The following is a 14,979-nucleotide window of genomic DNA, read 5'->3' as shown; positions in this document are numbered from 1 at the left end:
TAACATTATTGGGGCTGGAGTTGTGGCTCAATGGTAGAGCACTGGCCTCACAAGTGTGAGGCACTGGATTAGATCCTAGCACCACATAAAAACAAATAAAGTCATTGAGTCCATACATAACTAAAAAAATATATTTTAAGAAAATATTAAAAATAATTAATATTGGCCTGGCTTCCATATATTTGAGTTTCTACAAAGAGACTTGCCTGTTCATGGAGCTGAGTTAAACCTTCAATCTAACTGGAAAATGTCAAACTAGCTTCCCACTATTTGTATATCATCCTGATGATCTCCATCCAAGACTTGGTATCAAATATTAATTTTTTTGTCTGTAGAGTGGAGGTAAAATGATCTCCTTTTGGTCTTACTGTATATTTCCTACCTCATATCACTGATAAGGTGGAGCCTTTTTCATCTGGTATTAACCAGTCCTGTTCTTTTCCTTGAAATGCCTTTTAGGTTATTTACATTTTCTTATTGGTTTCAAGGAGATTTTTTTGTATATTTTGAATTCTAATTTTTTTTTTAAAGAGAGAGTGAGAGAGAGAGAGAGAGAGAGAGAGAGAGAGAGAGAGAGAGAGAGAGAGAGAGAGAGAATTTTTTAATATTTATTTTTTAGTTCTCGGAGGACACAACATCTTTGTTGGTATGTGGTGCTGAGGATCAAACCTGGGCAGCACGCATGCCAGGCGAGCGCGCTACCGCTTGAGCCACATCCCCAGCCCTTGAATTCTGATTTTTAATCAGTTATATGTGTTGTAGATGTCCTATCCCAGGTTAAGGTTTTTTTTGTTTTTGTTTTTGTTTTTTAACTCTGGTACTTTAGTATCTATAAGTTTGTGGTCAGCTTTATTAGCTCTTTCTTTCAGTAGTTTGTGTTCTTTATATTTTAAAAAGGCCTTTGGTATTTGTTCTTCATTTCTTCTGAAATTGAGTAAGGAATCTGTTTTCATTTGATTTTCAAAGGTGAGTATGTTGCCTATGTGTGTGTTAGCTTTTTTCCATATAAAGTTTAGAATTAGTCTGTGAATTTTCATTAAAATTGGAATTATGCAGATCAAATTTGGAGAAAATTTGTAATCTTAAAATTTTAATCATATAATAAATATTTTGCTCTTTTCATTTATTTAGGTTTTCTTTGATGTCTTTCAAGAAAGATTTCTAATTTTCTTCATGAAGGCCTTGTACCTCTTTCGTTAGATTTATTTCTAAATCCTTTTGGGGGTTTTTGATAGATTTTTTTCACTAAAAATATTAAAAAATTAAACATGTACATAAATAGAATAGTAAAATTAGCTCCCATACATCCATCCCAAAACTTGTTTTATCTGTATTATCCTCAGTTCCCTCTTATGCTGCCTCCATTTCCCAGATCACATGATTATTTAAGATATCAAATCATATTCTAAGAAGACTTTGAAATGTATCTCTGAAAAAAACAGTAACACTGTTTTTATACTTAATTTTTTTTTTCTTTTGGTGGCAGTAGGGTTTGAACTGAGGACCGTATACAGGCTAGCACTATACCACTGAGCTACATCCACAGTCCTTTTTATTTTATTTTGAGATAGCATCTTGCTAAGATGCCCAGGCTAGCCTCAAACTTGGCAATCCTACTGCCTCAGCCTCCAGAGTAGCTGAACTTACTGTCATGCACCATCATGCCCCACTCACACCTAAAATTTTTAAAGAACAGTTACCTCCTATCATCAAAGATGCGTGATGTATTTAGATTTCCCCATAAATGTTGTTTCTATAGAATTTGTTGATATGTCTCTTAAGGGTTTTTTATTTTGTTTTGTTTTTTTAAAATCTAGAGAGTGTATCTGTGTATATGAAGAAAGTAGATCCTTTGTACTAAGAATTGTCTACTTTCTGAGTTTTGATGATAACATCCTTGTATTAGGGTTCATCAGAGAAACAGAAACAGGAGGGAAGGAGGGAGGGAGGAAGGGAGGGAGAGAGAGAGAAAGAGAGAGAAAAATTTATTATGAAAATGACTCACTTGATTATGAAAGCAGGGAAGTCTCATAATGTGCTGTCTGCAAGCTGGAGATCCACAGAAGCCAGTAAGGGAGCTGGTAATGTAGCTTCAGTCTGAGGCTAGAGACCTGAGAACCTGGGGATCCACTGGTGCAAGTTCTGGAGTTGAAAGGTAGAAGAATGTGGAGCTCTGATAACCAAGGGCAGGAGCAGATGGGGGGCTGCTCCAGAAAGAGTGAGGGAAATAACTTCTACCCAGATCCTCAACAGATTGGATAGTGCATACCCACACTGAGGGACGGCAGGTCTCCTTCTCAGTTCTCTGATTCAGATGTGGTCTTCCAGAAACACTGTACATACTAGAAGTTGCTTTATCAGTTGTGTGGGAATCCCATAATGCAGTGAGGTTAAGTCCTAAAATTAACCATCATTAACCATCATTCTCTATGGTGTTTTTTTTTTTAAAATTTGTCCTTTTTAGTTATATATGACAGCAGAATTCATATTGATATAATTATAAAAGCATGGAATATATCTTATTCTAGTTAGAATCCCACTCTTATGGATGTACATGCTGGTGGGATTCACTGTGTTATTTTCATATAGTTATATTGGAAAACTTTGTCAGATTCATTCCACTATCTTTCCTTTGCTTATCCCCCCTACTTCCCTCCGTTCTTCATTGTCTAAACTACTGTACTTTTATTCTCCCCCTCACTCACCACATCCTCATTGTGAGTTAGCTTCCACTTATCAGAGAAAACATTCAACCTTTGATTTTTTGGGACTGGCTTAGCAGATCCATCCATTGCAGGCAAATGTCATATAGTCATTCTTATTAGTGGCTGAGTAGTACTCAATTGTGTATATATGCAACATTTTCTTTATCCATTCATCTACTGAAGGGCACCTAGGTTGGCTCCATAGTTTAGCTATTGTGAATTGGGCTGTTATAAACATTGATGTAGCTGTGTCCCTGGAGTATGCTGATTTTAACTCCCTTGGATGTATACCAAGGAGTGGGATAGCTGGGTCAAATAGTGGCTCCATTCCAAGTTTTCTGAGCAGTCTCCATACTGCTTTCCAGAGTGGTTACACCAATTTACATTCCACCAATAGTATATGAGTGTACCCCTTCCCCATATCTTCACCAACATTTATTGTTACTTGTATTCTTAATAATTGCCATTCTGACGGGAGTGAGATGAAATTTCAGTGTAGTTTTAATTTTTATTTCTCTATTTGCTAGAGATGTTGAACATTTTTTCATATATTTGTTGACTGTTCATATTTCTTCTTTTGTGAAGTGCCTGTTGAGTTCCTTTGCCCATTTATTAATTGGGTTATTTAGTTTTATTTTGTTGTTAAGTTTTTTGAGTTCTTTATATATCCTGGAAATTAATGCTGTTTGAGGGGCAGGTAGCAAAGATTCTCTCCCATTCTGTAGGCTCTCTTTTCATGTTCTTGATTGATTTCTTTGCTGTGAAGAAACTTTAGTTTGATGCCATCCCATTTATTGATTATTGATTTTACTTCTTGCACTTTAGGAGTCTTATTAAAGAAGTAAGTTCCTGTGCCTATATGTTGGAGTGTTGGGCTTACCTTTTCGTCTAGTATGTGTAGGGTTTCTGGTCTAATACCTAGGTCCTTGATTCACTTTGATATGAGTTTTGTGCAGGGTGGGAGGTAGAAATTAAATTTCATTCTACTATATATGGACTTCCAGTTTTCCCAGCAGCATTTGTTGAAGAGGCCATCATTACTCCACTGTATGTTATTGGCACCTTGTGTTGTATGTGTTAACTGTATTTTTATGGATTTGTCTCTCTGTCTTCTGTTCCATTGGTGGTCTTGCCTGTTTTGGTGTCAATATCATGCAGTTTTTATTACTATAGCTTTTTAGTATCATTTAAGATCTGATATTGTGATGTCTCCTACTTTGCTTTTCTCATTAAGGATTGCTTTGGTTATTCTTGGCCTTTTTTTTTCCAGAAGAATTTCATGAGTGCTTTTTCTATTTCCATGAAAAATGTCATTAAAATTTTGATGGGAATTGCATTGAATCTGTATTGGATTTGTTATTATGGCTATTTTGACAATGTTAATTCTAGCTATCCAAGAACATGGGAGGTCTTTCTATCTTCTAAAGTCTTCTTCAGTTTCTTTCTGTAATTTACATTGTAGAGGTCTTCCACTACTTTTGTTAGATTGATTCCCAGGGGTGGTTTTTTTTTTTTTTTTAGGCTATTGTGAATGGTATGGTCTTCCAAATTTCTCTTTCAGCTAGTTGGTCATTGGTGTATAGGAATGCAATTGATTTATAAGTGTTAATTTTATATCCTGCTACTTTGCTGAATTCATTTGTGAGTTCTAGAAGTTTTCTGGTGGAGTTCTTTGGGTCTTCTAAATATAGGATCATGTTATCAGCAAACAGCTAGTTTTAGCCCCTCCCCCCCCATTTGTATACCTTAATTGCTCTGGCTAGAGATTTGAGAACTATGTTAAGTAGAAGTGGTTGGCCTCTTGTTTTTCCAGAAGAATTTCATGAATGGTATCCCTGTCTTATTCATGTTTTTAGAGGGAATGTTTTCAGTCTTTTTCCATTTAGAATGATTTGGCCTTGGATTTGTCATATATAGCTTTTAAAATGTTGATCATTTTATGCCTATTTTTTTTCTAGTGTTTTAAACATGAATGGATGCTGTATTTAGTTAGTTTTTCTGTATCTGTTGAGATAATCATGTGATTCTTGCTTTTAAGTCTATTGGTATGGTGAATTGTATTTGTTGATTCCCTTGTGTTGAACCAAACTTGCATCCCAGCAATGAACCCCACTTGGTCATGGTGCACTATCTTTTTAAAGTGTGTTTGTAAGCAATTTGCTGGTATTTTATTGAGAATTTTTGTATCTGTGTTCATCAAGGATATTGGTCTGAAGTCTTCTTTCCTTGATGTATCTTTGTCTGGTTTTGTATGAGGGTAATATTGGCTTCATAGAATAAGTTTGGAAGGGTTCCTTTCTTCTCATCACTGGATAGATCTTCCAAACAAAAACTGAATAAAGAAGCTGTAGAACTAAAAAATACAATTAATAATTTAGATTTAACACAAAAATAGAATATTTCATCCATCAGTGTCTGAATATATTTTTTCTCAGTTGCACATGGAACATTTTTCAAAAATAGGTCATATTTTAGGACACAAAATAATTCTTAGCAAATACAAAAGAATAGAGATAATATCCTGTGTTATATCAGATCATAATGGAACGAAATTAAAAATCAACGATAAGATAAAAATAAAAATTACTCTTAACACCTGGACACAACATAAATCTCGTGATGTCTTTTAACATATATACATATTGTTTTTTCTCCTCTCTTTCCTGAATTTCTTATTAACCAGCAATTAAATCTAGAGATTAAATGCTACTGTGGTTTGGCACCCCTTCTCCAAACACTTTATGGATGGTAGTATTATGTGGTTGTATGGTTGTATGTACTTTTTTTGTGCCATTGGAATTGATCTTTGGGTTTAGGTTTTGGGTCCCGATTCTTCCATTGTAATGTTCCCCATTAACTTTTTTCCTGATGGTTTTATTTTATAGCTTATGGTGATCATTTCCTCAATTTATTATTTCATTAGGTCGTACAAAATGGGGATATTCTAATATTTTCACTTTAATGCATTTATTAACTGGAATTTTAAAATAAGGAATAGTTTTATTATCACATCTTTGGTTACCCTGGCACATAATCTATGTGGGAAGGACAGTGTTTTTTAAAAAACAGTTTGCAGAATAATGGTTTATGTCTCCAATTTCCTCCAGAGATAAGTAGTCAAGGATTTTTTCCCTTCTTTTTCTGAGTATCATTATAAAGTTAGGAATTTTAACCTGTTTCTTAAATTTAAAAATTAGCTTATCCATTTTTACAAGTACTTAAAAAAAACCTGCAAGCTTTTGATTAAGATTGCATTTGAATCTGTATATAAATTTAGAGAGAATTGACATCCAAATAATATTAGCCTCCTAATCCATGAATGTGCTATGTATGTCCTGCTGAGATTTTCTCTAATTTCTGTCAGTAATGTTTTAAACCTAGTTGCTTTTCATTTATTGGCCTTGTAGCTTAGCTTGCAGGTTTGATAAACATTGATTTTTGTGTTATCTGAAGTAGAAACAGTTTTGTTGCTTTTTTTCCCAATATTTATATTGGTCCTTCTTTTCCTGCCCTGTTGCAGTGTTGAACAGGAGTGGTGAGAATGGGTACTCTCTCCTGTCTCCCAAATTTGTAATGGACAGCTTTCCATTTCCTGCCCCTTCCCAGTGGGACCCAGTCCCTGCTATGTATCAGTGCAGGATCCCTAATCCAGTGAAAGATGGTATTTTGCTCTCCATTGCTTCCCTCTCTTATAGTACCTCTTCTGGAATTGGTGCCAGGAGGTTGTGCTGACCTGCTCTATGGTAGACTTTTATTACTAGGTGCAAAGCCTGGAGAGAACAAGGGAGGTTTCCTCTTCCACCCCCTAGGTCAGATAGATAGCTCTTGCCTCTGCCTTCTTCTGAGTGCAGGTTCCCCTTGCCTTTCAGGGCTTTGCAAGGCTGAAAGGTTTCCTTACCCTTTCCCAGTATAGTTTAGTTGTGCTGTTTTTTTAATGTTATACAGAAGAAATCATACCATATACATTCTTTTTATATCTGATTTCTTTCACTCAGTGTCATGTTTTTAAGATCCAGCCATGATTTCATGGTTAGTTATTTTTTGTTCATTTTCATTGCTTATTAATGTTCCAATATGTGAATTTGCCACAGAATTTGTCTAAGTATTATTTTTATGGTTTCCAGTTCTTAGCAGTTACAAATAGTGCAGCTACAAATAAATTGTGTATGTCCTGATGCAATTAGACACAAATTTCTGTAGAACACTGATATTTATTTATTTATTATTTTTAACCTGTGAAAGGTATTTGTGAGTTTTTAAAAATTTGTTCTTTTTAGATAGATATATATGACATTGGAGTGTATTTTGACATAGTGTGCTGATTTTAAGTTCTTTGGGTGTATTTGACAAGGAGTATAATTTATTAGGATTCCATTCTTGTAATTGTACATGATGTGGAGTTTCACTGGTCATGAATTTATATATGAATGTGAGAAAGTTATATCCATTCTACGGTCTTTCCTATTCCCATCCCCCTCCCTGTCCTTCCCTCCACTTTGACTAATCCAGTGAACTTCTATTCTTTGGGGATGGGCATTGCATATCAGAGAGAACATTTGGCCTTTTTTGAGACTGGCTTGTTTCACTTAGTATGATGGTCTCTAGTTCTGTCTATTTAATATGGATAAATTAAAATGCCATAATTTCATTCTTCTTTCTGGCTGAGTAAATACTCAATTGTGTATATATACCACATTTTCTTTATACATTCATCTGTTGAAGGGCACCTAGTTTGACTTCATAGTTTATGGTCTATTGTGAATTGAGCTGCTGTAAACATTGATGTGTCTGTCACTGTAGAATGCTCATTTTAATTCCCTTGGATATATTCCAAGGAGTGGAATAACTGGGTCAAGTGGTGGTTCCATTCCAGGTTTTCTATGGAATCTCCATACTGTTTTCCAGAGTGATTACACTGATACACAGTCCCACCATCAGTGTATGTGGGTACCCTTTTCCCCATACTCACCAACATTTATTGTTACTTGTATTCTTTTTTTTAATTAGTTAATTTTACAGTAGAATGCATTTTGATATATAGTACACAAGTAGAGCACAACTTCTCATTCCTCTGGCTGTATATGATTCAGAGTCACTCCAGTAGTGTAATCTTATATGTATATTAGGGTAATAATGTGTGTCTCTTTCTACCATCCTTCCCATCTCCACAACCCCACCCCTCCCCTAACTCCCCTCTATACAAACCCAGAGTTCCTTCATTCTTCCCTATTCCCCCACTCCACTATGAATCAGCATCTGCTTATCAGATAAAACATTCAGCTTTTGTTTTTTTGGAATTTCCTTATTTCACTTAGTGTGATATTCTCAAGTTCCATCTATTTACCTGCAAATGCCATAATTTTCATTTTTCTTTAATGCTAAGTAATATTCCATCATTATGTACATTATTATATAAAGAATATGTACCACATTTTCTTTATCCATTCATCTGTAGAAGGGCATCTACGTTGTTTCCATAGTTTAGCTATTGTGTATTGAGCTGCTATGAATATTGATGTGGCTATGTCACCATAGTATGCTGATTTTAAGTCCTTTGGGTATAAACCAAGGAGTGGGTTAGCTGGGTAAAATGATGGATTCATTCCAAGTTTTTTGAGGTATTTCCATACTGCTTTCCATAGTGGTTGCACCAATTTTCAGTCTACCAGCAATATATGAATGTACCTTTCCCCCCCCATCCTTGCCAACACTTATTATTGCTTATATTCTTGGTAATTGCCATTCTGACTAAGTAGTTTTGATTTTCATTTCTCTAATTGCTAGAGATGATGAACATTTTTTCATATGTTTGTTGATTGATTATATTTCTTCTGTAAAGTGTCTGTTCCGTTCCTTAGCCCATTTATTATTTGTTTTTTTGGTGTTAAGTTTTTTGAGTTCTTTATATATCCTGAAGATGCATGCTCTATCTTTGCAGGTGGCAAAGATTTTCTCCCATTCAGTAGGCTCTCTTTTTCACATTTTTTTTTCTGTAATTGTAGATGGACAGCATGCCTTTATTTTATTGGTTTATTTTTTAATGTGGTGCTAAGGATCAAACCAGTGCCTCACACATGCTAGGCAAGTGCTCTGCCACTGAGCCCCAGCCTCTCTGTTCACATTCTTGATTGTTTCCTTTGCAGTGAAGAAGCTTTTTAGTTTGATACCATCCCATCTATTGATTACTGATTTTAACTCGTGTGCTTTAGGAGTCTTGATGAGTAATTAGGTCCTAAGCTAACATGTTCGAGTGTTGGGCCTACTTTTTCTTATAGTAGGTGCAGGGTCTTTGGTCTGATGCCTAGGTCCTTGATCCATGTTCAGTTGAGTTTTGTGTTGGGTGAGAGATAGGGTTTTCATTTCATTCTGCAACATATGGATTTCCAATTTTCCCAGCAGCATTTGTTGAAGATGCTATCTTTTTTCCAGTGTATGTTTCTGGCACCTTATTTATGTAGGTTTGTCACTAAGAATACTGATTCTTAAAGTGCCCCTTCCTTCCAGCTGCTCTGACTTCTCCTGGGTACTTGTTAGAAATGCAGATTATTAGTCTCTACCCTAGACTTACTGAGTCACAAACTGTAAGGGTGGGGCTAGCACTTTGTGTTTTAATAGTCCTCCGCATGGTTACGACCCTTCTAAAGTTTGAGAACTACTGCTGTAGGGGCTACACCTAGGAGAGAAGCTACTGGATATAAATGATGGGTAAATAATGGCAGGTTGTTTTCTAACTGGTTTGTATTTTTACCAGTGTTACAGGAAAGTTCAAGTGGCTCTACATCTTTAGTTTCATTAACTTTCAATTGGTAACCCCCCCCCCCACACACACACACTCTTTTTTTTGGTTTGAATGTTTTTATTTATAAAATTAAAAATTAGGTCTCTAGTCAGTGAAGTCTAAACAACTGGAAGTGACTAGTTTAAAGGTGTCTCTGAGTGCAGGATGATCTCACCATCTTTGCTCTCCACTGTAGTGTCAGGCATATAGAAAATCATGTATCTATCTATCAAACTGAATTTTAAAATACATATTTTTAAGAGTTTCTTTGTCTTTTTTATTTTAAAAACAAAGCTTCAGAGTTTATTGAAATAGCCCTGAAGGGTGGTGTGTAGAGCCCCATGGTAGAGGTGCTGGCTGGCATGTGGGCGGTCCTGGGTTCAGTCTTCAACACTGTTTTGCTTTTTGAAAAATCATCATGTACTTTTCTTTCCTTTTCTTTTTTCTTTTAGCTTTTATCTCTTCTTTTTGAAGATTTGTTCAAAAAATTTAATTCTGAAATGAAGAAGATTGCAGACCAGGTGATTCCTAAACAAAGAGCAGCCCAGTTTGACGTTGTGAAACACATGCGCCAAGACCAGATCACCAATGGCATGGTGAATGCCATTTCCACTGTAAGTCTTCTTTTAGGATTTTGGAGTTTGTGAATTTATTCAGTGAAATGGAGATATAAAGGACTTCAAGAACCTAGGTGTTGTGTGTGTGTGTGTGTGTGTGTGTGTGTGTATGTGTGTTTGTGTTTGTGTATGAATTTAAAGGAATGTACAAATAAAAAATTTTCTGCTTTGGAAAACATAGTCTAAAGTGTAAATTGTCTAATAGTTTAATACTGTAGTAACCTGAAAGTTTAATACAGTAGTAACCTCCCTCAGCTGTGGGTTTTGCTTTCCATGCTTTGTTTCATTTACTCGTCTTCAACTGATATCTGAAAATATTAAATGGAAAATTCCAGAAATAAAAAATTTATAAGTTTTAAATAACTTTTATTACCATATATTTTAATTTTCAAATTTTATTGTTAGTTATTATTGTTTACCTCTTACTGGCCTAACTTACAAAACAAACTTCATCATAGGTTACTTATGTATAGAAAACAAATAGGATGTATAGGGTTCTGTGCTTTCTGCAGTTTCAGACATCTACCAGGGTCTTAGAATGTATCATGACTACTGGTAACTTTCCTGCCAAATTATACTTCCTTCTGTATAAGACAAAAAGAAAATAGATAACACATGGAGGGAAAAATTCTTCTCTTTAAACTATTAATAACCTTTCTTTTAATAACCTTTTCTTTTAACTTTCTTTTTTGTATAATAAAATTGATGTATTTCAGGCAGGTTTATTATTTGGCAAGTTTTGTCCAAAACAATACAAAAGTGTTTCATTTCACATTCAACCTAATGTTTCATTTAGCTTATATTCTTCAGAGACCTATCAGCTGTTCCTTTCCTGAGCAATGAATTCAGTCCTCAGCAGCTGCTGTGTATTCAGGGTCTCCAGCTATTCACCAAAGGTTATCAGATAGGTTTTTGCTCCCATTTTTGAAGCATAGCAACTATGCTAGGTCTATCTGATGAAGTCTGGTTCACATTTTTGATGCCAGACATACAATTAGTTTTATGGATGGGATCTTGTCCCAACAAAAGGGTAGTGTAGCCCAACACAATGATTCCCGTAACAATGAGAGAATGAGTGCAGACGTGCTTCAGTAGTTGACTTTGGAAATTTCCAGTGGTCTGTGTGAGCAGCACCTATAGTGATAGCTGCACCTAAAGTGGAGGTGCACCCTGCCTCTGTGCCATTTAGGCTCTTTAAGCATGCTTTTGTGAGAACTGCTTTTCCTTGCTTCCTGACCCATTTTTTTTTAGGTCACAACAGCTGTTTGGAATAGTTTTTTTGCTGAGTGGCTTTGCTTTACCTCCCTGACAGGGCTGCTTATTAAGAAAATTAGTAGTAGGCTTTGTGGCAGGTATACCCCAATATGAAGGCGACCAGGAAAGATGAACTTATAATGTTCTGTAGTGTTGCTTTAGTAGAATTCTTAATATTTTTAGACTCTTTGACTATTTCTCCCTTTTGTAAAAAACCTGTAGAATACTGGGACAAATTCTCATGCTGCACATCTTGGCTTCACTCCCCACCTACTTCCTGATTGCTATCAGCTGCTGCCTTATTTTTAACTTTCTACCAAATATTTTTTTACCTTATTTATTCTTATATTATATTATATTATATTTATTCTTAATTTTTTCCTTATTTATTCTGTCTGGGCATAAGTTAGTTTACCAGATTCTTTCTCATTTCAAGGATGAATGGAGTTACCTAAGTGAGCAATATAAATAAGTTAATTTGTGAAATTTGTGTATTTGCTCTGTTTCCTTGTTTTATAATAGAATTTCTTCTTAGAATTAATTCTTTTCCACATTATCAAAAACTCAAGGGTTTGAAGTGATGGACCTTTGTTGTAATGAAGAGAAAACTTCAATTTGTGAAGGGGCTCCAGCGAAGTCATATATTTCAATATGAACAGATCACTTAATATCTTTTTGTAGCCATGCAATTTATCTACTATGAAGGTGTCTAAGCTGGGATCCAGAAGTCTGCTCCTGAAATTTGAGTGTCAGATTTTGTGTTCATAGTATTTTGTACATTTTTCTCAAGAAAATATTTGTAGTTGTCATCAGGTTCTTTTTAAAAAAATAGTTCTTTTTAGTTATACATGATAGTAGAATCCATTTTGACATAATTATACAAGCCTGGAATGTATCTTTAACTAATTAGGACCCCATTCTTGTGGATGTACATGATGGTGGGATTCACTGTGGTATATTCATATATGAATATAGGAAAATTATGTTAGGTTCACTCCACTCTTTTCCTATCCCCACTTCCTTCCCTTCATTCCCCTTTATCTAATCTACAGAACTTCTGTGTTTCCCCCTCCTTCCCTTATTGTGAGTCAGCTTCCACATATCAGTGAAAATATTCAACCTTTGGTTTTTTGGGATTGATTTATTTTACTTAGCATAATAGACATAAAATAATTCTTACTTGCTATAATACTGATGTGTATATATGCCACATTTTCTTTATCCATTCATCTGTTGAAGGGCGTCTAGGTTGGCTCCATAGTTTAGCTATTGTGAATTGGGCTGCTATAAACATTGATGCATCTGTGTCATATAGTATGCTGATTTTAACTCCCTTGGATATATTCCAAGGAGTGGGATAGTTGAGTCAAATGGTGGCTCCATTCCAAGTTTTCTGAGCAATCTCCATACTATTTTCTAGAGTGGTCACACCAATTTACAGTCCCACCAACAATGTATGACTGTATCCATTTCCCCACATCTTCACCCACATTTATTGTTACTAGTATTCTTTATATATATACACACACACACACAACACACACACACACACACACACACACACACACACACACACACCAGGAATTGAACTCAGGGGCACTTGGCCACTGAACCCTCTTCAGCCCTATTTTGTATTTTATTTAGAGACAGGGACTCACTGAGTTGCTTAGCACCTTGCTGTTACTAAGGCTGTCTCTGAACTTGCCATCCTCCTATCTCAGCCTCCCAAGCCACTGGGATTTCAGGCTTGCACTACAGCGCTCAGCTTGTTACTTGTATTCTTCATAATTGCCATTCTAACTGGAGTGAAATGAAATCTCAGTATAGTTTTAATTTACTAGAGATGTGGAGCATTTTTTCATATATTTGTTGATTACTCATATTTTTTCTGTGAAGTGACTGTTTAGTTCTTTTGCCCATTATAGATTGGGTTATTTAGTTTTATTTTGGTATTAAGGTTTTTAAGTTCTTTATATATCCTGTTAGAGGGGCAGGTAGCAAGATTTTCTCCCATTCTGTAGACGCTCTCTTCATGCTCTTGTTTATTTTCTTTGCTGTGACAAAAGCTTTTTAGTTTTATGCCATCCCATTATCGATTTTACTTCTTGCTCTTTAGGGGTCTTGTTAAGAAAGTCAGTTCTTGTGCCTGTATGTTAAAGAAGTCAGTTCCTATGCCTTTATGTTGGAGTATTGGGCCTACGTTTTATTCTAATATGTGTAGGGTTTCTGGTCTAATACCTAGGTCCACTTTGATCTGAGTTTTGTGCAGGGTGGGAGGTAGGGGTTAACTTTCATTCTATTACATGTGGATTTCCAGTTTTCTCAGCAGCATTTGTGGAAGAGGCTGTCTTTCCTCCAATGTTTATTATTGGTACTTTTGTCTAATATGAGGTAACTGTATTTCTGTGGTTTTGTCTCTGTGTCTTCTATTCTGTCTGGCCTGTTTGAGTGCCAGTACCATGCTGTTTTTCTTACTGTAGTTCGTAGTATTATTTAAGGTCTGGTATTGTCATGGCTCCTGCATCGCTTTTCTCACTAAGGATTCCTTTGTCTGTTCTTGGCCTCTTTAGTTTTCCAAATGAATTTCATGTCATCAGGTTTTTCAAGGAGAAAGAAGAATCACTTCAGATATAGTTTTTCTCTATGGAATCAGAAAGATAATTGAGCCAACCATTTTCTTGGATATTTTGTTTTCTGCTTTGCTTTTTTGATGCATATTATTTTTTGTTAATTGAATTATATTTGGGGGATATAATTTAATGTGTACAGCTATAATCCAACTATAAAATAATATATTTAATGTACTATGACATATTTATTGCATAGGATTTAAGCAAATTTAATTTTCAAGAGTCATTTATATGAATCTATTCCACTATTGGCATGATAGCCACAGAGAATATACAGCGTTTAATATGAACATATGTAATTTTTTGGGCTGGGGATGTGGCTCAAGCAGTAGCGAGCTCACCTGGCATGCGTGCCGCCTGGGTTCGATCCCCAGCACCACATACAAATAAAGATGTTGTGGCACCTAAAACTAAAAAATAAATATTAAAAAATTCTCTCTCCTTTCTCTCTCTCTCTCTCTCTTTTTAAAAAATATATGAACATATATAATTTTTTGATTCCTCAGACCTGATGAAGAAAGCTACAGTGTATTCATTATTCCTAATAACTGCTATGAGTCATTTTTCTGTTGCTGTATTTTCCTCTAATTAAGACTAACTTTGGAAGACATCCAAATAATAGTGTATTCCAACATGAAATTATCTCTTTGAGCTTCAAACTCATTTTACCTTTGATCAGCTGACTTATTGCTTCCAGTGGACACTTGGGTTAAACTGACATGTTCCACGTGTGAGTTTTTCAGATGATGACTACACTGACATGATAGGGTTGAAAGAGTGAAGCATTCTGAGATGGTTGCTGGACATAGTTTGTGTTCATCAGATTCCTGGAAAACCTCAGCAAGTAGCTGCATAAGTTTTAATTTTAATTGTGACATTTTGATTTAGAAATAAATATCCTGGCTTTAATTTCATGAGCAAGCAGTTCCTATTCTGAACTTCTCAGAGTGACTCCTCAGATTCAGGCAGCATATGAAAGGGTTACTGGTAGTCTC

The 14,979-nt window shown here is 35.4% G+C and overlaps 1 protein-coding gene across 1 annotated transcript in view; it reads left to right on the top strand.

The window, feature by feature from the left end:
* The window catches only part of Polr3b (RNA polymerase III subunit B), a 128,473-nt gene that overhangs the window by 45,659 nt on the left and 67,835 nt on the right, over window positions 1-14,979 (top strand). Inside the window, exon 13 of the mRNA XM_026397570.2 lies at window positions 9,936-10,097. Within this exon, the coding sequence (XP_026253355.2) occupies window positions 9,936-10,097 (162 nt within the window). The remainder of the gene's footprint in view (window positions 1-9,935; window positions 10,098-14,979) is intronic.

Source organism: Urocitellus parryii, chromosome 5 (genome assembly GCF_045843805.1).
Source record: "Urocitellus parryii isolate mUroPar1 chromosome 5, mUroPar1.hap1, whole genome shotgun sequence".
NCBI lineage: Eukaryota > Metazoa > Chordata > Mammalia > Rodentia > Sciuridae > Urocitellus > Urocitellus parryii.
The sequence above is the reverse complement of the archived record's forward strand: the minus strand, read 5'-3'. Positions and strand labels throughout refer to the sequence as shown.